At 36.7% G+C, this 25584-nt stretch overlaps 2 protein-coding genes across 4 annotated transcripts; both read right to left on the bottom strand.

The window, feature by feature from the left end:
* Nucleotides 1-238: 238 nt before the first annotated feature.
* Nucleotides 239-17355, bottom strand: LOC132641463 (phospholipid-transporting ATPase 3-like). Of its 3 annotated transcripts, none has more exons than XM_060358465.1 (27): nt 16829-17355; nt 15977-16042; nt 14476-14537; nt 13766-13847; nt 13497-13607; nt 11710-11787; nt 11468-11564; nt 10712-10818; nt 10373-10438; nt 9897-10018; nt 9723-9807; nt 9548-9625; nt 9331-9447; nt 9068-9214; nt 8884-8988; nt 8033-8175; nt 6195-6296; nt 6051-6114; nt 5763-5975; nt 3624-3789; nt 3459-3538; nt 3140-3379; nt 2469-2690; nt 2220-2387; nt 1752-2111; nt 1568-1674; nt 239-811 (listed from the first exon to the last, which is right to left on the bottom strand). In XM_060358465.1, exons 1-27 carry the CDS (start codon nt 16997-16999, stop codon nt 505-507), a joined length of 3666 nt encoding a protein of 1221 aa, XP_060214448.1. In that variant the 5' UTR covers nt 17000-17355; the 3' UTR covers nt 239-504. The 3 variants fall into 3 exon arrangements, with proteins under 3 accessions (XP_060214448.1, XP_060214449.1, XP_060214450.1); XM_060358466.1 differs by having other exon boundaries at nt 14476-14532; nt 16829-16902; XM_060358467.1 differs by lacking the exons at nt 11468-11564; nt 11710-11787; nt 14476-14537; nt 15977-16042; nt 16829-17355.
* Nucleotides 17356-20028: 2673 nt separating this feature from the next.
* LOC132641465 (transcription factor BHLH089-like) lies at nt 20029-25343 on the bottom strand. Its single transcript, XM_060358468.1, has 6 exons — nt 24713-25343; nt 23395-23583; nt 23191-23256; nt 21588-21656; nt 21395-21463; nt 20029-20519 (listed from the first exon to the last, which is right to left on the bottom strand). Exons 1-6 carry the CDS (start codon nt 24956-24958, stop codon nt 20379-20381), a joined length of 780 nt encoding a protein of 259 aa, XP_060214451.1. The 5' UTR covers nt 24959-25343; the 3' UTR covers nt 20029-20378.
* Nucleotides 25344-25584: the final 241 nt, after the last annotated feature.

Raw genomic sequence — 25584 nt, forward strand, 5'->3', positions numbered from 1 at the left:
AATTAGTAGCTACTAGCTAGTAATGTAAGTTGAAGAGTTTATGTCCAAAACATATCACCGCAGTCGCCTCAATAATCTAATATAACTAAATTGTATTACTATTTCAAGTAATATATAATCAATCTATCAACTATACATCAATTCCAGATTAGTCAAAATGGGCCATCTAAATCTTATATGCAGCCATTCCCCTCTTGTGACGTTCATAATTAATCTATGAATAATGTTGCATAAAAAATATCAGAACTATCGATACATAGATACAAGATGAGGTTGCCAAGTGTGTTCGGGATGGTTACATAAATAATGTACATTCTCTATCGTTTTCTTCTCAGCTGATTTTGCTACAATCTCACAGCCAACTAGCGTCTATAACTGAAGAATTAACAGCAAAAGGTATGAAGAATGTGTGTGAAAGAATAAACAGCTAATTCTACGTATCCGCTAAAGTTGTCTAGGAGAGCACAGGGTTAAAGAGGAAAATTTGTACAAAATTTCAGGAACTCAGCTCTTTTTAGGTGCCTTTGGCCGTGTTTTCATCATGCTTGCTCTCCGAGCCACATCCCACGCCTTTTGAGGTGCCAAGACGCCAGCCTGAGATGCAAAAAATGACTCATAACCAGGTGAATCAAAGGCGAAACCAGTATGCTTCGATTTCTGTCCAGGCAATTGCATTATGGCATATCTCCTTGCTTCGTCTGGAGAAAGCTCGTTCTGAATCTCCAATAAACCAACCCTGCTAGTGTCAATCTCGTGCTTGTGAATTTCCTGAACAATCTGATAATCATATGGGAAAAACCATCTTTGTGCCCTGAAATGGAGCAACTAGTAGTGTTAAAAGTGAGCTATTTTCAAGTCATACAATAAATTAGGGAAGTAGTTGACTAGAGAATCGAAGCAAGAGCAAGGCCTCATTTGTTTGTACTTAATGAAGGTTCAAATCTTAAACATTCAGATCTCGCTCATTAAGTCTATTTTGTCAATATAAAGTTCAGTGGGTGGTTTCCCAAACTACACGGTGGAGTTCGACTCCCCATGTCCTTCCCTCTCTCTCCAACTACGTAAAAGAGAAACTAGACTAGGAAAAGGTTTACTTCAAATGTATCGAGCAGGCTGTGCCGCCTAGGGACTTGCTGTGCAATGTTACTTGCAGCGTAGAAGAGAACAAACAGCAGAAAATAGATTTAAATTGACAATGCGAGTGAGACGAAATTATAGAGGATATTGCATCTCAGGTAAAGTCAACTGCTCCTCGTTCCTTAAAAAATATACGAAGGTCAAGATCTGGTGCAGTTCTCATAGAATCGCAATCAGCAAAACAGAGTGAGAGACACTCCTTGAGGCATAACAAGGTTAAGAGAAAAGATATCAAATTGGTGCAGTACTTTGTGAATTTACATTTTCATTAACACATTTTTATTTAGACTCTGATATATCCTCAAGAGGCAGCAAATTTGTGAATTTGAAAGTAAGTTTAGATAAAAGAACAATTAAGCAAAATGTGCTATACTGCAATGTAATACATAGTATTCCAAATAGTTTAAGAAAATTTACTCCAGAAACTTACCCCTGATATAGGAAGTCAACAAAAAGTGCAGCAACTGGTACAAGAAGCAGCGTCAGGTAGAAATACAATGTGCTCATCAGGACAAAGATGACTAAATAGATACCCTCCTGTGGTGAATACAATCGAACCACGTTAGAAAGTGAACTGATCTTAATAATATGGCAAAACATGTACGGAAACTCACCTGTTCTTTGTGCAAGTGGATACCCGAGTAGATAAAGACAAAAATGAACCATAATAATATGCTCCCTCCAACACTAATGTGATGCCACCTTGTAATTGTGTTGCACATCATAAGGAGACGCAAATTGACAGTTACAACAACACAGGTGTAGGCCATTGTACTGACATCCCATAGGCCAAACATCCTGCCAGCTGAATTTATGCCCTTCGTGCTCGATGAAGTTACGAAATTATACAAGACTAATGATTGATATACTGCAAAAAAAGCCCAGGTAGCCACAACTCTCCATTTGAAGTATGTATTTCTAATTCCTTCTCTGTATAACTCAGGATATTTCTTGGAGAGAGATGAACTGACATCCTAAAATTCACAATAAATGTGTATGAACAACAACAAACAACATCATAGTTAGAGAAACAGTCATCACCGTCACACATTGTTAGAGCTGAGAAAAACTAAAATGAATACCTTCTCGAAAAGCCCAAGAATAATAACAGGAAGCGCTGTGAAGATCACATTGTAGAGAGACTGGAACCAATCATCATAGAACCTTTGACCAGAGAATCCAGTGCGGAAGGTAAACCAAAACTGAGTCAGTGTAAACATCAGATTCTTGTAAAAGAAATATGTCACCACCTGCATATAAAACTTCCTGATCACATAACATCCCGAATAGATCATAAAAGTTTGCACACAGAAGACCAGATGAAGGTAAACCTTGCATATTCTAAGGTATGACCAGCGCCCATGGACAAGCAATAAATCAGTGAGAAAGCGGAACTGAGCTATTGCAAAATCACTAGACATCACTGCTTGCATTCCCTCCTGTCCACTTATTCCAACACCAACATGAGCAGCTTGAATCATACTCACATCATTAGCCCCATCACCAATACTAAGAGTAATTCTCTGTGCCCCCTTCCTAACCAAGCTGGTCACCTGAAAGCAATCAGAAAGTGGCTAAATATCTTCTGCCTACAATTTTGACAATCAAAAAGCTCATCCTAACTTCACAAACATTATAGTAATTTTTATTTGTAACTTCAAGAATATCACCAAAACACTAAACTGTAATGGTGACTCTTGAAGAAACCAAAAATGTTGATAATGAAATGTGAACCCCAAAAGAGCATTTCAAGACATACAAATATGCCAAGGTTATTACAAAGTGATACAGTGAGACAAGGAACAGATTTGATGGAACCTATCATAATGTGTATAAACTTTGAAGCTGCCAGGCAGATGTCACAGACAGAAACTAAGAATGCCCCCATTGCATGAAGGGATGGATAAAAAACGGAGACTGCATCCATGTTTTTACTTTAAAAAATCATGTTTCGGCGTGAAGAAGCCAGTTTGACCATTTCCAAGGTGGCTAAGGACTTCACCTGAGCTTTCTGTAAAGGAGAAACACGACAGCAAACCACTGCACTGCAATTCAAGCTCAAATTCAACAACATTACACGAAGACTCGGGTCTAAGGCATACATTAAGCACTTCCCATCAATTACAAGCGCTAACTTTGGTCCAGATGCCGAATGAAGAAGCTCTTGCGCTTCGTCATAACATCTCCTGAGCTCATTCTTGACCGTATCTTTCATAAAACGAGCAAGCTCCACTTGGTCACCCTTGTGAAAAAACACAGTGATTGTTAAATGTTGTGGACTTCCCAACTGACAAACAAGAAGATTAAGAAATGCTGCTCACTCTATCTTCCAGTTCTCTGATTTCATCAGTTTCAGAGCTAATAACAAATTGTTTCATGCTGTTATTGATCAAATTGCATGCTGCAACACACAAGTGAATCAGGATAAGATAGTACATAGAAAGTAAATATCAACAAATCACAAACTGCCTATTAGTTATACCAACCATAAGCAATGTTTATTGCTGTTTCCAGTTTATCCCCAGTAAGCACCCAAATCTTAATTCCAGCCCTTGAAAGAGTCTGTATGCAGGCAGGTACACCTTCTTGAAGCTTGTCTTCTATGGCAGTGGATCCAATCAAGACAAGATCCTTTTCTATCAGTTCTGACACCTGTGTAAAGCAACACACTCAGAAAAATAATGACATGTGAAGAAGCACTTTGAGTTTAACCGCCAGTAAAACTCTAGATGAAGAATAGTAAAAGAAGATGAGCTCCAGTTATGCAACGGATGGAGGAATTAAACTGGGTGGCTGAAGAAAGACTCTGGTGACAGAGAACAAAGAGTATATCCTATCAAGTCTGGCTACAAGGGCACTAAACGCTACACCAACAGTAGTCTGGCCATGGAAGGCTATCTGGAAGCTAAAGTTCCCCCATAAGCTGGATTGATTTGGGTGATTGTTAGTAGTGAGGCTTGGCTTGGGCAGGATAATATAACGAGAAGGGTTCTCTCTCTGTGCATCAGGTGTTTTGCGCGAGAGGGGGACAGATTCAATAACCATCTTCTCTGTTTATTGCTCGGTTGCCAAGGAACTGCGGAACCTATTCTCTGTTCATCTTAAGATGGACCAACGGAGTTAAAACTTGTTCTTTGGTGCTGGAAGGGAACAGAGATCCAGAAGAACAGGAGGAACTTATGGCTATAACTTTGTGCATTCTGTGGGTGTTATGGAAAGCAAGAAACGACAGGAAGAAGCTCTTCAGTGCATCAACTGAAATATTCATCTCTCCTTTTTGTATTTTTGGCGTAATCTTCTAAATGTGAACAATGTAGATGAGTGTTAGATTTTATCAGCTCCCTCCATTACTGACAACGTATGCTATTTTCAGCTTGTACATGTCTGCAAAGCTACACTAATTTTGTGCTATAATCAATAATATCATACTCCCTCTGTCCCATTTTAAGTGTCTTACTTTCCTTTTTGGTCTGTCCCAAAAAGAGTGCCTATATATTTGGTAAGTTGACAATTCAAACATCCTACATAGCAAGTTTATAACCACAAGATTCAAAGGAAATTTTAGTACATTATACACATCTTTAATTTAGGACCACAAGATTCAAAAGTCTCTATTTCTTAAACTCCGTGCCTAGTCAAACTAGACATTTAAAGTGGGACGGAGGGAGTACCTTTTTTTTTTTTTTTTTTGGGGGGGGGGGGAAGGTGAGAGAGAAAAGAGTTCCAAGCTACAGTACATTCTTTTTTCACTTATCCCAAGCCCGCTGGCCAACTAATTCTTTTTATGCTTAACCATCTGGTACATACCAAAGCTCAATGGTCAACTAATCCAGATTCACACCGAGTAGGATCACCAAGGGGGTAAAGTGCTCCATACCAAGAAGTTTTCCATTCCCAGGGCTCGACCCAAGACGTCTGTTTAAGGGTGAAGAAATCTCAACCATCCACCACATCCCTTGGTAGTAAGCCAGAGTACGTAGTGATAAGAACTAGCATCATTAACGAATCATCAAAATGTATCTCTTAATATACAACCTTCATCCATTATATTCTTCAGATTTAAGAATATCGTAACAACTGATAACAGTAGGCAACAAGACAGGAAATCCACTATGAACTGTTACCAATAAGCTTTGTTTTCTTTTGATACCCAGAAATATCCGACGGTCACTGGCGCACGGTTCGGATGCTGATGGATAATGGGCCCACCCTTTTACCCTTCTCCACTTAAATACCAGGCTTTTGTCAGCGGCGGAGGTTCGAACACATGAGGTGCCTAACTCACACATCACTGACTGGTCTCTTACCACAGGGAAAATTACTAATAAGCTATTAATGAAGTTTAATTTACATCATCCATTCTCTGGAATACATCAAACTATACTTTGAAAGCAATTTTGTAACCTACGCCTGGCACCTTGAGCCGAAAGGATAACAAGGGAGGGAACTTTTGACAATCTAGACTACATGCTGAACAAGACAACCCTCGCCAAAAAGGACTAGCAGATTTTCAAGAAAAGAACTTAACTGTGCCAAACAATATATTAACAATCATTACAAAAAGTCACCTCTAAAATGTAACAAAGCTGGAAAATATAATAGTAGTTTGAACCACTGATACGCACCTCATCCAGTTTCTTCTCTCGCTCACGAAGAGAAGATTTTGCTTGAATGAATTTTTCATTCCAACTTTCATACAGATCAGGGTTTAGATCTCTGTAAGCCAAGCAAAGTGTACGAAGTCCAGCAGCACCAAATTGCTCCAAGTGCTCCCTAGTTCTTTTCTTCAAATCATTTTCTCCATTGCGCAGCCTCTCATAAATAACATTATCTGCACCCTGTCAAAAGAAGGTTCTATGATAATTTTCTAACAAGTAAACCAAGTAAAAGATCCTTCTTTGTAAACTGCCTACCTTGCAATAGAGTACCAATCTGCCATCAGGATAACGACATACAACAGACTGACGCTTTCTCGTACTGAATAAAAAAAAAGATAACAGTTAAACCTCATACAATCACACAGACAATGCACATAGTAAGTGAGAGAGTCCAAACACCTGTTGAATTCAAGGACATTCAAGATCTCATAGGGAATATCTTGAATCTGTCCCATCTTCTCAACGTGTGATTCACGCACATAAATCAGTGTTGGAGTACGCCTGCAAAATTGTAAAATTAACAGCGGACCAGAAATAAATAAAATAGCGAGCAGTAACAATGGCACAAAATAAGCAACCCTAACTCTTTCCATAATTTGATACCTTAACTATGTATGAGCAGAAAATGCCTTCTGCTAACAGTTCTAACAGAGAATTACTCTTTCAATCAATCAAATACCAACAATATACTCTTTCTTACCTAATCTTCCACAAAGAAAAATAGCATGCAATTACAAGTTGACAGCTCAAGAAAATAAATGCCAACGGACATCACTAGATTTCTCAATTCTTTTTTGTTTTTTGTTTTTTTGAACAGGTAACATATTGGTATTATATATATATATGAGCTACACCAAAAAAGTGTAGTCCTATATAATTATAAGTGAGTTGTCTAATCAGCAAAAAACCTATCATTTACCCCTGTTTGGATGGTTGTTTCCCGTGGTTCATTAATGTATGGTTGTCTATGAAACCATGTTTGTATCCATTGTTCTTAAAATTATGTGACATGGTGTTGTAAACCCATTGTGATTCCGTGGTTATATAACCATGAAAAAGTTCGGTTTTTGTAACCACAGATTTGGTGGTTTTTGCGTGGTTACCTATTTCATTTCTCCATTATACCCCCACCCCACCCTACAACCCACCCCCACCCTTCCCTTCCACCCACCATCCCAACAACCACCCACTACCCCTCACCACCACCCCACAACCACTCACACCCACCTACCACCCACTCCCCCCACCCTCATCCCACAACCACCCACCCCTCCACCCCCACCCACTACCCCCCCCCCCCTAACCACCACCTACTTATTTTTTAAAGTTCCTATTTTATCATTTACCTGAGTTTTATAAAAGAGTTAAGGGTATTTTAGTAAACTTACAAGTCATTATACAGTACCATACAATCAAACCAAACAATGCAAATTTTATTAAACCACAACAAACGATACAGTCTATCCAAGCATTATGTTCATTAATACAGTACAGTACAATACAACACCATATTGTATCATACCATACTATACATTAATGAACCACAGGAAACAACCATCCAAACAGAGTGTTAGACTCTCATAAGTAAACCTCAGGAATAAGCTCTGCTTCTTGAGAATATTGCTGTTCACACCAAAAATAGAAAGGACTAACAATTCATCTTCATCTTCCGGATAGAGCTGCTTTTCTCCTCAAAAATCTCTGAACTCCTCTCCTTCCATATTGTCCACCAGATTTCTCAATTCTCTGTTCACTCTACAATTAAAATCTCGTACCCCCCCCCCCCCCCCCCCCACCGCAAACAACTCAACCACCCACCAAAAAGGTGATTATTATCCTTATCTAACCTGGACTATTCTTGGACTTATAGTTTAGTGTAACAGAATTCTCTGTTAAGAATCTGTAAATGTTTTTAACACCAGAAACAGCATTTCACTTTCAATTTGAATCTCTTCTATCCATGCTTGAAGAAATTAAGAATAAAATTACAAGCACAGATTTACATGCACTCTCCTATGAAATAGTGATTGGTTTCACCACTTAGAGTTGGAGAAAACAGCATTCCTTAAGTCTTACAGGCACATAATTTATGTTATTTACCTCCTAGGCCTCCCATATATATTCACATTATGAACAGATTCACGACAAAATTGTATCACTTCCAGCAGCATAAATGTAACAGAAATTCTACTTTATCTTTCTGATAGGGCTAACAAAAATTGTAAGTATCCACGCACTTGTAGAAGAAGAAGCCAAAGTTCTTTGCTGCTGCGACCAAAGCAGCTTCATCAGGAGACGCTGCCTGATATCGTATTTTTTCTGGGGTCTCCTCACCTTCAGGAAGCACGGTATGACATATTGCAAGGCATCTGAAAAATTCCTGAACAAACAACCTTGGTCATCGTTAGGTTAGAGGTCTGTGAGTGCTAAAGAAGAAACAGACAGCATTTTTGTGAAGGGTTGCACCATATCAACTCTAATATGAATGGGATATTCACATGCAAAAGTTACTAACCGAGTTTTATATTCCCCAAAAAATCCATATATAAAAATTGTTTATATAAATGTTCACCTTTTCCTTAATATACGGCCCCAACATGCTCCCCATATAAAAGGAAACAATTATCAAGTCTTCTCTTAATAACGCAGGAAAGATGGGCATTGAGTTTAAGACGAAGGGAGTAAGAGAACGGAAGTCAATACACAATGAGTTGCACACAAATATCAATGAACGCCACAGAAATAACTAAATATAAAAAAAACTTAAAACAAGGCGAGGATAGAAGTTTTCCATTTGTCACATGGTGAGACTTACACTTTAGGTATATCCGATTTTTGTTAACTTCGTGAACAACAACAAAAAGGTTCTAAAATAAAAATAGACAGAGAGAGAGAGAGAGAGAGAGAGAGAGAGAGAGAGAGAGAGGGGGGGAGAGAGAGAGAGAGAGAGGCAATCACTACGGCAGCAGTAACTTTCTGGTTTTTTATTTAACAGCAAGTTAATGATATTTCATTGTTCAAACAGACACTCGGGCACAAACCAACTGATTTTCGTGGTTTTATTCCATATAATAATTCAATATAATACCTTGCATGCATCAGGATTAGGTTCATTCCTCCAGGCACCTCGCATCAGGCGAGCATCATCAAAATTGAAACCTTTTTCTCGTGCCTCGTTTGATGATTTTTGAACCTATAACAATTCTCTAAATCAATACAGTGCAAAGCCATGAATCCTTTTATAAATTATTCTTAATTTAAAGGTCGTTTACCTCAACTCTCATTCCAGTTCTTTGTGCGGTTCCCATCTCAATTTCTGTAATACCACTGCCATATATCTCTCCTCCAATAGAACACTTGAAAAACTCCATCAAGTTCCTCGTAAGAGTTCCAGTTTTGTCAGAAAATATGTATTCCACCTACATCACAGATTGACAGTTAAAAAGCACAGGATAAACTAGAGCCAAAGGTAACAAGGACACATTGCATTGCGAGCAAATTAATTTCACCAAACTAGTCACTGACTAAAAATTACCTGCCCAAGTTCCTCATTCAAATTAGATGTCCTTGCCTGTGCAGGAGTGTTACTCTCAGCATGGTACATGTGTAAGTCATTGTTGATAAATTTTGTGGATTGAATAAACTTAATCATCTGTAAGTGAAAACCAGAGAAAAGATAAGAAAAAGAGAAAAAGATACGTCAAAATCAAAATTCTGCATAACACAACAACAAAAACCGCCATAAGATCTACCTCAACAGAAACATAGAGAGAGATGGGAATAATCGGTGAATAGAGAGTGATTAAGGTGAACATGGTCAAAGCAGCAACCTGCGCTCAAACCAAAAGAGTAATCAAAAACAAATACAAAGAAAAAACAGTAGAAACACTGAGAAGGTCAACAAGTCTAAGAGAATCTAATAGTTACCACAAATCTATTGTCAGGATTGGATTGTGCGTCGGAGCTGCTTTCAAACCGTAAATAAAAATATTTCTTATTGATGAAGATACCACTGCAAAGATCCAAGCAACCTTTTCAACACTGAAGTGAATATAAAGCAGTGTTCTAAAGTGGCAGATAAGTTGTAGAAACTAATCGAACCTGCCAATAGCTCCCAATAGACACATGCAGAAGAGAACACTAAAAAGAGTTAGAATAAGTTTATCAAGTTTCTTCTCCAAAGAGCTTCTCTTGGAAGGAATCTTCATGGCGTTCATCATAACCTGCAGTGGAAACGCAGTTGACGATTTACTTTAAATACAAACCTAACCAAAGAAGGAAAGGAAAACTAAGGACACAAAGCAAAGCGATAAATATAACCCAATTGAATATTCGTCAAAGACAGGAAGTTCCTAAATCTTTAAGCACAAATATCTATGATTAGAATAAAAGAAAGGAATTTTACTGAACTCGTTAATGGCATGAGTAACCTACTTCTTAAAATTATTTTTGAAATATGGCCAGCAAAATGAACCCGTGCTCCCAAAAAAAGAAAATGAAAGAGGGAGAGGGGAGAGAAAGAGATAGATAGTGTATATGGGCATGTGGTAGCTTATAACTTAAAATACAGAATATACCTTTGTTTCATGCCCTGTGAAAATGACAGCCCCAACAATGTACTGTGTGTTTCTCAGACTGCAGCCCTGTAAAAAATAGAGGAAATATCAGGAAGGAAAACGCAAATCAAATTCAACAAGTATACTTTCTCTGCATCAGAGAAGAAGTATAGCAAAATAGCAGAGAAACTCCAAATGTAATGCACAAAATGGAAAACACAAGGACTCAGGTCATCTTAACATGAACCACCAATAAGAATCAATAATTGAGTCTTGACAGTACTTACCAAAGTACATTGGAAGAACCAGAGAGAGAAAACAAAAGAAGAAAAATAAAACACATGGGAAAAGACTAAGTACCCTTAATAGAAGTTGATTTGGACCGAGTGGCAAGGTTTGCTTTTGAATTATCAGATTGCCAGCAAAAGTGTATAATGAGTTATTAGGTTGCTCACATTGTACTTCTCCTGGAAAGACGAAACATGCAAGGAAACATAAGACATCCTTCAAAGGCATATCCGTGCGTGCATTAGAATCAAATAATCAAGATTTCACTCAAGACATAACAAGATCATCATCATGTGATATAAACAATATACCAATAGCATATCTGTTATAAAGCATCAGCAGGGGATGATACATACTCAAGGGTACAAATCCAAAATATAAGCTGTCCGTTTGCAGTAACATATATTTAAACATGAGTCCGTGTTTTCATTATGTGCACAGCATGTTAACAATTGCACAACATGTGCTTTTAACGCCAATGTCAGAATATAAGTATTCAACAGTGTATGACCTATTAAACTTACATGCTAAGTAAATAAAATTAAACCATAACTATTTGTGTTAAAATTCTGTAATCAAGATAACATCAAAAGGCGTGTTTCCCCAATTCTGATGGTTGTCGTTGATTCTACCTAGTCTGATGCTTAGGAAGCAGAAAAGAAGGAGAAAGCTAGATTGAAGGAATTCAACTTCCTATTTCAGATGCTAAATTACAATAAAATGTTGGCTCAAATTTAAGATGATGGCCTTTGGACATCAGAAATTCCACATACATGTATAATCGTGCAGAGACATTAGACTGAGCTGCAGCAGCACAGAAAGACCAACCTTTAAATTCAGAGACTTTATCGGGAGTTACATAATCCCAGGTTTTCTCTAGTGCTTTTCTGATCTTTAAATTAGTTTCACCATCCAAATTTGCGGTCTGCGGTAATCAGACGGTAGAGATAAGAGACCAGTGCATGCATTTATGGTATATAATAATATTCCTTTTGGAATAAACTAGACCAAACTTGTTTTTTCACAAAAGGAAATTAAAAAAGATCGTTTTGATGCAGACCAAGTACAACCTCAATGTAGCAGACCCCATCAGGGTTTGTGCTGGCAAGAAAAAGAAGATCCGCTGGAAAGAACTCATCCTGCTTAACCTGCACAAGAATAGCTAACTTATACCACCTTAAATTCTTCACTGGAAAAAAGAGTATTTCCTAGATTTTGTCAAAAGTTTACAAAACAAATTTCTTTGAAGTACTGCAGCTATTTTTGAGAAGCAGATTTGAATTCCTTCCCGTAAATTTTTTGCTACCGAGAGAGAGTGGAGTGTCTTTTCCATTTGACAATTCTCCATTTCATCCTAGAAGGTCTACCAAAGTTGAATGATAGCCAGATAGTCATATCCCTAAGGTGGAAGCTCACTGACTGAGCTGGACGCAGATTGGTGTCTCTCTATAACTCCTCAGATCCAACCCCACAAAAATACGGACTTAGCCATTATAAATTTAGAGTTTAGATCCAAAGTTCTCAGCTACTAGAGCTTACCACTACTTCAGTAAATGAAGTATTCCAGTATTTATCTAATCTCTTGTTTAATGATGAGTAAAACAGCTTTATTGATACCTGAGTTGTGTGCTACCAATTTATATAATGAGAAAACAGTCTTAAATCTATGATTAGGTAGGTCTGCCTCTATTTCATTAATGTAGTTTTGGAGCTCACTGAATAGCGGATCTTTGGTCTGTAATATGGCATTGCTCCAATCGAGGATGGAGTACAGATGGTGCCAGTAAGGGGCAGGTAAATCAGTAGTCTAGCATCTTTCTCAAGAACGATTGAGAGGATGTCAATACCAGTTATTCAACATCTTCCGCAATGCATGTGAATCCACCAAGAGGGAAATGTACAGTAATATGAATTCATATATCTTAGTAGTTAGCTCTCAACATGGCTCATTCAAAGCCAGCATTTAAAAGGACATGCATGTGACTAACTGGTGTCACAACCAGACATCCAACTCTGATATCATCAAAGGCAGATTCTAAACTCACATGTATGCAAAAAGAAACATATCCACAACAGCTTAGACGTATACAGACTTTCTCCTTTGATGAGTTGTAGTTCAAGAGTTTGAGGCGTGGAAACAACCTCTTTCCAAAATTGCAAGTAGAAGGTTGCTTTCTCTTAGCATATACGCCCACTCTCTCCTACCCCGTACTAAAGCATTTAACTAAATAAAATTTGATTAGCTAAATGCTTAGGTGACTTAAGCCTTAAATAGTTTGATGTCTCTCCAGATTTTATGATCAGAACAAAATCTCTTTTGAAACTATGAGATCAAAGAGTCGGGTTAGTGTTGGGAAAAAGTAATATGTTGGAGCCAATTGAGCACTTCACAATAAAATGACAAACAATAAAAATATGCATTCCAACACTTCTTTTATAAACTGATATGGTCTGTAGTTCCACTTACCTAGGTTACCCTAGTACAATCTCCAAACATGTCAGTCAACTAGGAAACTGGGTATATATGGATCAGTCAAAGCAGAGATAAAGCCTTCTAAAACATGAATGTACCCATGTTAAATACATAATTGATCATAATAAACAGACACAGGTCCATCGCCATTAACATAATAACAAACTAATGGAAGATAACCTCCACATAACAAGCTAACAAAAGATAATTCTTATGTCAGAAAACAGACAAAACAAAAGTCGATAATGAAAGCCACAAACACAGAGCTCGACCGAGAAAGCTGCATAGCTTGTTGGATATAAAACAGGAGGCCATCTATCCTACAAGACCTAGAGCAAAAGAGAACACAGAATTGCAATGACTGCTTTGTACATATACACTTACTCTCACAATATCTCCAGCCTGCAGCTTCTTCCAAGGTACACAGACCCATTGCTGATCTTGAAACACGTCTATAGAAGTATTGTTAATTGACAAGTCATTCTGAAAACGCTTCTGCAATAATATCAAAGGAATAAGAAAAGAAAATGTAAGCAAATAGGTCAAATGCAAAAGGGAAAACCCAGTAGTCTGTTAGTTATCTTGAGAATGTCATAAAAATGGCGTTTTATGAATCAAAAGTATGAGAAGGAAATGGAGCAACCAGTACTCACCCAATCCTCCCAAGCCTCCTTAATAAGAGAGACAAGAAGCACCAAGCTCAAAGGAAGCACATTCGTTATTGGACTTACAGGACTGCATTAAAGAAATACTTTTCAGAAGCATTAAAGAAATACTTTTTCCTGTGCTTTGATTATCCTGTGTTATCTGTGTCGCTTGCATTATTTCATTTCATATCGCTTTGATTCTCTTAACCTTATCTGACTTCTTTTTACGCTTTTATTGAGCCGGGGGTCTTTCGGAAACAGCCGTCCTACCTTGGTAGGAGTAAGGTCTGCGTACACTCTACCCTCCCCAGACCCCACGATGTGGGATTTCACTGGGCTGTTGTTGTTGTTGTTGTTGTTTTCAGAAGCAAATACACAGGAAACATAGCTCATCTAATACAATGTACCGATTCGCTTCTAAAACAATCTCTGAGAATTTGTTTTCTTTTTTTGTTAAGAATGCTTCTAAAACAATTTGCAAGATGACTTTTATCATCAGAACACCAAAATAAGGAGAAATTCAATTATTCTACACTCAATTCTCATGATAAAGTAATCCTCCACTTACCCTCTTTTTTTTTTTTTTAAATGAAGAAAGCAATCCCCCACTTACTCTCACAAGCACATCCTCCCTCAACTTTTTGGTGTTTGAGAAGAGAAAATAGAGAGGATAAGTTAACCCACATAATACATGCAGATAACAGAAATTGACATACCTGACTGGAGTGCACGACAAAATTGAGATCATAAGGAAATACAGATTAGCCACCCGCCTGAACTGTCAGTATAAAAAGAAGGGTGAAGAGATAAGATGAAGATTATAGAAAGACAAGCATTGAAAAATACAGCTAGATGGGCTCTTTATCCACATTTACAGCTATGTAGTAACTAATCTAACTGAAATGTAATCGATAATATCCCACCATTCTAAATTTCTAATATGCTAATATTTCCAATTTTCTCAGCTATCAATCTAATTTTATTCTGAAGCACATTGACCAAAGTGCCTAGGGTCCTAAATTCCTGAAACACATGAACTAGGAGTCTAGGACATCTATGAGGCACATGACTCAATGTCATTTCGTGCATTTAGTTGGTCTGATGCCCCAATAGGTCACAAGTACATATGTGCCCACCTAGGCTACAGTAGAAGGGCTCACACTGAGAGCTGAACTCATTCCTAGTGTATCTATTAGTTCACCAGAATATATAACTTTTTCTTTTAATAGGTGTCCACCCAAAGAAAGAACTATTAAAGAGAAATGAGCAAATTGACCATTTGAGTTTCGTTTCTACATAACAGGCTGTCAGCTGAAGCTCTCTTCCTACTAACCAAACGAGCTCAAAGTAGAAACTTTGTCCAAGTTACTTTTAAAGTTACAAGGATTAACATGTAGGTGGAAAAGGGAATATAGTCCGAGATCTGCCAAGGGAAAAGGTATTCATATGTTCACTTTTAAAAAATATAATAGAGAGGAAACAACTCTTATTACTTTTCTGTTTTCTAATAAATACAGTGGGGTTATATCTTACACTAGTTTTTCATGAGCTTTTTCTTCACCAGGGCCATATTGCATGCATGAACCTACTTAAAAGTCTTTCTAGTTGCTCAAGAAACTTCTCTCTACAGCCTCTGCCGATAGGTATGAACATGACATACATGATTTAAATGTGGTCGCTCCAGGGAGTTATTGCAAGATCATGTGACCTCTGTATTAAACATCCTGCATAATAAGCTCATGGATACCTGATTTGACAAAATTTTGTATATCTGGGAAGTTTCCAAGTCACTTTTAAAGTTACAAGGATTAATTAATATGTAGGGGGGAGGGTGGAATATATTTAGAGATCTTTAACAGAAAGGTAATCATATTCTAGTTTTTCATGAGCTTTTTCTTCACCAGTTCCATATAGCATGCAGGAACCTACTTCAAATGTTTCTAGTTACTCAAGAAACTTCTCTCTACATCCTCTGTTGATAGGTTTCAACATGGTATACATGATTCAAAATGTGGTCCTTCCAGGAGGAGTTATTGCAGGATTATGTCACCTCTGTATTAAACATCCTGTATAATAAGCCCATATAGACCTGATTTGACGAAGTTTTATAATTTCTGGAAAGTTTCCAACTTACAGTATAAGCTTGGTAGAGATACAGAAACTTAAATGGGTGAAAGAAAAACTAGAATACACAACATGGGAGATAAGACAATTTACCTGTTCAAATAACCCCTTTGGCAAGAACGTTATGATGTCATACTTTGTCGTCGACACAGAATTTCCCTGAAAAGGAAAAGGGAATTCACCACATCGACTCAGGGCAATTTAACACTTGTACGGAACATGATTGTATATGGACAGCACTAGACAGCTAATATCTGGGAGCTTCCTTAATGAAGGAATTAAGCGATCCTGATCAGTGTAAGGCGAGTTTTGTAGCTTACAACTTATCTCTTCACAGACAACGTAACTGAAAATTATTTTTATATGTATGTCACTACGCAGCTAAAATTTGAAAGCTTTCTTGATAAAGCAATTAAGTGATCTTTGTTAGTGTTTGGCAAGTTTAAATTGCTTTCTGGAAGATAAGCACACTTTACAAAATACATTCTAAATGATTTAACAACACTGATTGAGGACATAAGTAACAGTTAATCCAGATAGGAATGTGATAATATTTCGTTGTCTCTCTTTAATCCAGTAAAGCTATAAGTACCAACAAGAACACGCTAGACACCCTCGGGATGAAATTTAAGTAAGCAAAAAAAATAGCAGCAGAAAATTGTCTAGTCTTATTGCATGTGTAATGCATTCAAAACATTGTTAGGTTGTTAACACACATCAACCAATCCCTAAACCCACATTTCGCCTATCTAAACCAATGCATTTGATAATAATAATTAACAAAAACCAAAGACTTGCACGGGGAAAATAATCATCAATAACAACAATATACCCAGTGTAATCCCACATGTGGAGTCTGGGAAGTGTACGCAGACCTTACCTCTTGGCTCAAGTATAAACCATTCTAAACCAATACATTTGAAGATAATTAACAATAATATATACCTTGAATTTGGTGAGAGAATTGGCATCACGATCATTACAAAAAACGGTACGATGACCAGGTGCTTGTGGTTGTACTTTACCCAAACGAATATTCTTAGAAGATGCTATACGATTCCTCATCGCTACATCTGCACCACCCGATCCAGATCCTCCTCTCCATCCACCCGCCATCCCTTCTAGAATCTTCTTCTCCAAAAACCGAATATTCGCTTTGATCTCAACGGAATATTCTCCTTCTTCTTCTTCTATAAATGATTTGATCTCACCGGACGGAATATTCCGATTTTTACGGACCTACGTGGCCGCCGGTGCGATTCTTCTTCTTTTTCTTCTTATTAATAAATCGGGTATATTTTATGTAGTTGATTTTGGTGTATTGTGAATTAAGTTGAACGAAGTTGTTGAAGAAGATGAGTTTTCCAAAGTTGAATTTTTCATAAATTTAATGTTTTCTTCTTCTTCATACGCCTGAAGGACTTCTTCTCAACCATTTTTTTTTAACCGCGTTGAAGAAGAGGAATATTTTTGGAAAAAACAAAACGAAAAAAAATATATATATTAAGTTATAATTTTGAGAGTCAACTAAAAGTTTATTTGATAGGAATTATTTTTATATGTTTTTAAATATATTAAGTTGTTAATTATTATAATTTATAATATTTTTTACTAAGTTAAAGTTTTTATATCCGAATACATGGATAAAGATTGGAAATTTGAATGTTGAAATTTCAATGTGTTATATAATTGTGTCGTTTGGGTAATATTGTATTTAAACCTAAATAATAGGCTTAATACATATGCAACCTCCTAAATTTGCTTTTTTTTTTGCACCTCAATTATGTGTTATTCTCACTGAACTCCTGAATTTGGCCTCAAATGTGTCAATCAAACACAATCCAAATTACATAACATATATGGTGAGTTTCATTTTCTTTAGCGTTGCGCGTGGGCGTCAATCGCATCCTACATGGAAAATTCAACCAATTAAAAATCCTCACGCATTTTAATTATACACATCATTAAAATATGTGTATAACGATCTTTTTTCAAGAACCAAGCAATTCGGCCAACCAGGAATTGAAGACCAGCCTTTTGAGATTGATTTTGAACCTTTTTTGGGATTATGGAATAACATAATATGATCTGGTGTTGCTTAATATTTTTGGCTTCTTATTTTCCAGTTTTGGTTTCTTATTTTTCATTTTTCAATTTTCAGTTTTAGCTTCCAAATTTGATTTCTTATTTTCCATTTTTGTTATTTGATTAGTTTAAGTGGTGCTTCTTCACTTGTATAACACAGTGGCACATTTCTTCCTATCTGATGTGTATAAAATGGGTACGGTGTTTTAATTGGTTGAATTTTCTACGTAAGATGCGACTGACATTCACGCGCAAGGCTAAAGAAAATGAAACTCACCATGTATGTTACTGTATAAGTTGGATTGTGTTTGATAGACACAATTGAGGCCAAGTTCAGAGTTCAATAGAAACAACACTCAGTTGAAGTGTCAAAATGAAAAAAAAAAATAAAAATTTAGGGGCCTGAATATGCATTAAAGCCTAAATAATATGAAAATAATATGTTAGGTTTATACGCGCTATAGAGGGCGTTTGGGTGATATTGTATTTCGCAATGATTTTCCTATTTTGTCCTATTTTATTTCTATCTATATAGCAGCAAGGACTTGGTACGATACGATACGCATGCTTAGTGCTAATGTGCGCACTGGCGCATTGTAACTGCAAAACCGTTGAAATTTTCAGGTACGTGGCGGTTATTGGCTCTTTCAATCGTGTACGTCGTGTTGGTTTATGGTTATTGTAATCTTTTGGGTGTCAATTTAGTAATAAGCAACCAATTACAAAAAGGTCCTAATCTTATAAACTTTGATGGGTGCTTTTTCACCAAACTTTGAGGGTTGAATCATGCTCCATTTTGTTGTTAAGAAATTGGTGCAAGTGTAATTTGGTCAAAAAACGCCCATGTAAGATGTTTTTTTCACATTGAGTAGCTAGTCTCAAACATCGCACCCTTTTCCATTTTTCAAGGTTGCCTCACAGAAAACTAGAAATTTTGCCACATTTTTACGCAATTCAGTAGCTTATTGTAATATTATTAGAAAAAAAATCTTATTTTATAGTGAAAAAGATACTTTTAAAAATAGTTTATTATAGAATGACTTCTTGAATATTTTCAGTTAAGTATATATACACTGAAAGTAATCGAACAGAGATTTTTTGTTAAGCAAAATATGGAGTAAGAGATAATTTTAATGAGATAAAAGAGTGGGATGTGACAGAAAAGACCAGTTAAGGATTGAAGAATAGATAACAACTGAGTTAAATACGGTGGAAATAGCAAATTTTCGAGTTAGGAATTGTCCAGAACAAAATGCGTAAATTGATGAGAATATGATGCATCCTTTCTCGTTTTGTCATCTCTCTTTATTATCTACCGACATTTTTTTTTCTGAGTTTACCATATCTTTAAACGGTATTGCTAGTAAATTGAAGATCCAACAACGTTTGATTTGGTATAAAGTGTAATGTCTAAACTCATTGAATCCTAAGAATGGAGTCGCATTTGATACGAAGCGTTTTACTACCAAACTGGTTCAATCCTGAGAATGAAATCGCATTTGATAGGAAGCGCTTTATTACCGAAATAAAACTTTACAGCACAAATCCATATTAGTCGGACATCAAAGTGAGTGCTTTATTATCGAAGTATAATTTTCCGGCACAAATCCATATTAGTCGGATCCCAAAGCGATTACTGACCACCGAGTAGGAAACCAAAACAAATCGCTGAGAGCAATCGAAACACAAACACGTTGATTCCCCCCATTTACAAGACTTGATGCTATCTACTATCTCTGGTGAGACTCAACAATTTTGAGTTACCTTAAACGAGAGTGGAAATTATATGCGTGTATACTTCCAAAGAGAGTTTTCTCCCCGTTGATTTGTTTGTTTGTTGTCTTTTTATTTTTATTATTCTGCTAATAGAAATTAAAGTTTGGATTTTTCCATTGGGGTGTCTTCGCTACCTTAGATCCTAAAAAATCTTTAAGTATATAAATATGTGGTGGTGGTAAAAATAATAATAATAATAATCTGCGGGTTGCAAAATGTCTATATTTTCTAGTTTTGTGATAGTTTCACAGGAAGAGAGCAAAACACATTAGCGGGGTTTAGCCTTTAGGACGGAACAGAACACTTTATTAAGCTAGTATAGAAAGACAACTTCAGAATCTTGACACACCCAATTCTATACATATCAAATAGGCCTTTTCACAAGAATACTTGTCATTTTTAACAGCTGTGCTTAGTATTCACGAAAGAGAATGTGGTGCCTGCTACAAGTATAAAAAGATAGATGCTTTACCAACGAACGAAGTGGAAGATGTGGTTGTCTGTCCATCAGCTGTACTAGACATTCAACAACTCTGTGCCTGATAAAGATACCGGATATAAGCTCTCTAAGAAACCTTGACTAGCCATGTCTGCCGATCATCAGAGGCATTAGACTCCTAATGATCTTATTAACTTATGGTGTTCTTTCAAATCCTCCACCAAGCTGCATATGCAACCAATTTGGTGATGTTCCCCTGGCATACTCCCTTGTAGCTTGTGAACCAAACGTCATTGCATTTGCCATCGCATTTGTATCAAATGTCTGCTGTCCGAACTAGAAAAATTAAAATATCTTGTCATCAGTTTCATGTAGGATTAAAAATTGAGGAAAACACTTCTCCCAGTACAAATCTTTTTGTTATCCCACTCTTTAAGACCATAGAATATTTTCCATTTTCAGACCTAATAATGTATCTCCTCCCCTTGTCTTTACAACTATTACCTTGGTTTTTTCGTTACAGTTTACTAATTTATCAAAACCTAAAACCCAACGCACTGTTCCCTAACTCCCTCTGATCCACAAAAATTGGCAGTCCCACGTGCATAAAGTGTTTAAAGCGAGATACAAATAAAAGACATCCAGGAAAAAGGACCAAATTCAAAGAAACGAGTATTCCACCAGTCATTTTATCGGAAATGCTTATGGTCACGAGTTTTTGAATCAGAGTAAGTACTGTTGTTTGGCCATAAAATTCTAAGTAGTCCTGAACATATCTTCTGGCTCAGTAGTCTCAGAAATATATGGTACATATGAATGATGTTTAACCAGCAAGTATTACTTCAAGGAGCTAATGACGAAACATGAAACAAGGACAGATTGCTGAATGCAGACACAAGGCATTTATTTTCCCCATCCCCCAAGAAAAAGAAGGTGGCCAGTTAAATAGTATAATCAAGGTTGCCAGGGGCACATTTATCGACTCATTAGCTGAAAAAGGACAGATGTCAAATTAGGGCACAGAATCACCCACAATCCAGTAAGCTAGAAGGTAGGTCAGATTGCACTGAGTCGGCGTTGCTTAAAAAACAAAGGTATAGAGCAGTTTAAGAAATGATACATATGGCCAAGGTGGTCACTACTAATTGGTCATTGATGTGCACAAGTACAGAAATGAACCCATTGGAATGAGTAGTTCATACAGCACTTACATCTTTAGCTGGAAATCCTTCTATGCTTGGCGTTCTTGAATTAACTGCTTCAAGCTTCATCGATAGAAACTGCAGAATCAAGAACATGTATCACCACAGAATTCTCACAATTAGAACACACCAACAGCTAACAGGATAGATGCTAATACATTCTTTTTGTTATCCTGTGTGGCGGAGAGGGTGGCGAGCATACCTCAACCTGGTGCTGTAATGATTGAACATAATTTATTATCTCATCAAGGACGAGAGCTTTGCCAATAACCTGTAACCGGACAAACAATCAAACTGAGTTTTTTCCATCCATCTCATTTCAACCAAAAACATTAATTCAGCTTCAGATGTTTATTCTGAGTTTTTTCCATCCATCTCATTTCAACCAAAAACATTAATTCAACTTCAGATGTTTATTTATTTATTTGTTTATATTTCACGGGTAGCCATTTATGTTAAATATCATGAAGAAAGAAGTTCGACCTCCACCATCCCATCTCCATTAATGTGGCGAAAGCCAGTAGCTTTGAGACAGTTCTAGGTTCACTAGATTAGATATCCGTAACCAAAGGAACACCATTGGTCTAATTTTTTTTATGAGAAGGAACGTTTGTTGGTCTAGTTATGGATTATTTGGACAGTAATATGATAACGCCCAAAAACGCTAGACTCGTCATCAAGGCCATGGATGTAGCAATCAAGAGCTTTGAGTCAAGGAGCACAAAGTATCAAATAGCTGATTTAGCTTATTTTAACTAGGATGTGGCCTAAGGACATTTAGGTAATTATCTACGTCTTATGTAACCCTTAGTATAAATAGTTGTCTTTAGGGTTTTGGTTCATATTTTTTGATAATGTGAAGATACTCTTTGAGAGTTTATGGAATTGTCCATAACCTCTTCATTGGACCCTCTTGAATTCTTCCCTAGTAAGAATCCATGTATGAGTTTCAGTTCCCTTCTCCCATGGATTACAAGTTTGTACTTGAATGCTTAGCTGCTTTCATTATTTGCTATTAATCATTTCTTTCTTCTAAATTTAGTCCCCCTCCTTTCTAATTCTAGTTGTATCTTCTTAGTTCTATCTAGTTGTCTCAGTTTATATATTCTTACACTTCAGTTGTTATCATAATAAATGAGAGGAGCACGTCTGATATGTAGTAAGAGCTTGGGCATGGAATATACAAAGAAATCCACGTGCTTTTGTTAAAAAGCAACCAGTTCAAACAAGATCAAGTTTCAAGAAATTAAGAAAATTGATAATTTTTGGATAAGACAGGTTCATATATTGAATATGTCAATCAGAACGGGCAATAAATAAAGGTTCCACCTAAATAACATGGGACAAGGGCTTTACTTATAAATGATAAAACAAAATACAAGTTCGACCTAAATAACATGGATTGACTTTACTTGTCAAAATAAAATAAAATACTATGGGATAAGGGCTTTGTTTGACAAGTAATTCATCGCTAAAATGCTAAAGCTAAATCTTCATTCCAAGAATAAGTGTCCTTGTTGCAACATTATCTGTTGGAGATTTGGAGTCTAACCTTCACCGAATTAGTATGTCCACAAAATCTGAAAGAAACATTTGTGAGGCTTTGTCTGAAGTTTACTATGGGAGCAGGCTTTGCTAGTGAACCTAAAAATATGTCATCTCGCTTAAAGGTGGGGACGCTCCAAAAGTCTTAGTATCAGAAAGTATTTAATCAAGTATCATTACAAAACAGAAAAACAGCAGATGAAAACCAAGCACTTCTGATTTTAAACAGTGAAAAGAAAGCGGAAGGTGCAGTAGCGCACCTTATTACAACCAGGGACTATATCTTGGAGGACTTTCATCCTCTCACTTATCTTTTCTCTCCTAGCCTGCACAACAAATAGTCCAATCAGCAAAAGACCATATTTGTCATATATAACCATCATTTTATATCATGTCAAACCTGTTACAGCAAAAAGTCTAACATTTGACACCGAATTAGAAGAAAATAAATTAGTCAAAATTACTCTTTCTGCTAGACTGTGACTATCAGTAGCTTGACCCCTCCTTGCTCGCACATGAATATAATCTTTTGGTGGTTCAGCAAGCTTTGCAGGTTGTTCTGTAGATTTTCCTGAACTCCCTTCCCCATCACCTCTAGATTGGCAATTCTCATTCGATCTTCTAGCTTTCAGCCGCTTACTATCAGAATCAGTCTGCTCAAATCACCAAATTAATATTAATAGATTTAAGTCAAAAATTAACAAGACAGAAAAAAATAATCACTTTCTCACAATGCATGTTCAATATAAGAAATTTGATTTCACCTCCAATCAACCAACTAATTTTCAATCCCACACTAGTTAGGATTCACAATATGGATCCTCCACACACACCATTTTGTTTGAGCCCATTTCTTCCCAATACTGGCAAATAATTTGTATTTTAAACCAAGATTCCACTTCTCCTAAGCTGGAGAATAATTAAATGTCTAATCACCTCGAAAGTACTTAATAAACATGATTCAGATAGAATAGTGAGAACAAATCAACAGCCAATATCTTCACTATGATTATTAATGATGGAAACAATGAAGTAACCCTAAGGATCAAATAAGCAATGTACTCTACTCGCTCTTCTCAAGTTATCCCCAGTTTTTCTTTATTCAGTCAAACCTCTCTATAACAACATCGTTGGTTCCGAGATTTTTTGACTGCTATAGGGAATTTGACAGTTAAAAAATATTTGGCTATTGTAGGCAAAAAAGATGCATAAAATCTAATTTTCCATTTTTTAGTGTTATAAAAAATAACAAAAATATTTAATGCTGCTATGGAATTAGGAACTTAAATGCCAAATCTTAAGCTTATTCCCGCTTTGTATAAATAAGGAAAATCTTTTAATATATTCATATAATATTCTTTGCCAGAAATAAAGTATCAAAATATTTGATCAAAATCTCTAGACCTATTATTGGTGATCTTAGAGATTCTATTTCTATAAACATCATTACTTAATAAGAAAATAGTTGTTATAGAGAGTTAATTTTACAAAGAGTGTACTCTTATAAAGATAATTGGTGTTATAGGTAAAAATTTGTTATAAAGAGGTAAAATGTAACATAAAAAGCCGGTTCCGAAAAAAACAGAGGTCTGACTGTATCAACTAACAGTATAGTAGAATTAACTTACATCGCAGTTGTTTCTACAGCTAAATATAGTAGAAAAATAAGTCAACTTGATAGAATACCAGGCTACAATAGAATTTACTTAACATTAGGCAGTTACTAGAGCTAAATAGTAGAAAATAGAGGTTAATTTGGATAGTACTAATAGATTAGAATACCAAGCCATTGCCGCTAGTGGAAACTCCTTTATTAGCAAATTCATCATCCACGTGTCGCTTCCTAACTGAACCACCGCCACTGTAATTTGTATTCTTCGGAATATCACTCACATTATGCGCCGCCGCCGTTGACGGTGGCGGCAAAGTATACGCCGTGGCGTCTCCACCGGCATTGATAGGAAACTGCCAGATCTCAGCCAAATTAAACGGCGCGGCGTGGTTCATTATGGAAGGTTGAGGATCCATTTCAAAACCCGATCCGACTTTGAGTCCGATGGAAATGATGATGAAGTGTTGTTAGGCATTCGCGTAAGGAAATGTGAATTGAGAAGCAGATATAAAGGGAAGTTGTTGGGTTACCTACTGGCGTACACTAGCGACCACCACCAGAGAAGAAGGGGAGGGGGAGGGGGGGGGGGGAGAGGAGACTTTGAAATGACTTTGAATGAGGTTTTTCTGGAGGGTCCAGTTCCAGCTTTTATTGTCTTGTGCATGTATGTCTACCTCAACTCCGTACCATTTAATTCTTGCATGTTTAGTGTTCCATAGTTATATATGCTTCTCAATCAAAAATGAATTACGGGATTATTAATGTTGGATTAAAGCTTGTTTAGACAGAGAACTCAGGCAGCAAGTGGTCGAGTTCAGGAAGATAAATGATAGGATGATGACCATTAAGTTAGTTTTGCTAAGTTAGTTTTGCGAGGGCTAACTTTTAACATAATTAGTGCTTATGCTTCGTAGGCGCGTTTGGACAAGGATGTCAAAAGACGCCTTTGGGAGGAGTTGGACGAGGTTGTGAGAGATATCCCACTTAGTGAAAAACTATTTGTGGGAGGCGATTTTAATGGTCACATAGGGATCACTTCAAG

The sequence above is a fragment of the Lycium barbarum genome, chromosome 5 (assembly GCF_019175385.1).
Source record: "Lycium barbarum isolate Lr01 chromosome 5, ASM1917538v2, whole genome shotgun sequence".
NCBI lineage: Eukaryota > Viridiplantae > Streptophyta > Magnoliopsida > Solanales > Solanaceae > Lycium > Lycium barbarum.

Coding starts and splice junctions, on each gene's coding strand:
- LOC132641463 (XM_060358465.1), bottom strand. CDS start 16,999: ATGGCGGGTGGATGGAGAGGAGGATCTGGATCGGGTGGTGCAGATGTA. Junction 9,448..9,547: donor CTCTCTATGTTTCTGTTGAG/GTAGATCTTATG, acceptor TTTCACTTACAG/ATGATTAAGTTTATTCAATC. Junction 8,176..8,883: donor CTAATCCTGATGCATGCAAG/GTATTATATTGA, acceptor TTGTTTGTTCAG/GAATTTTTCAGATGCCTTGC.
- LOC132641465 (XM_060358468.1), bottom strand. CDS start 24,958: ATGGATCCTCAACCTTCCATAATGAACCACGCCGCGCCGTTTAATTTG. Junction 23,584..24,712: donor CCACTAGCGGCAATGGCTTG/GTATTCTAATCT, acceptor TGATTTGAGCAG/ACTGATTCTGATAGTAAGCG. Junction 21,464..21,587: donor CATTACAGCACCAGGTTGAG/GTATGCTCGCCA, acceptor TTGATTCTGCAG/TTTCTATCGATGAAGCTTGA.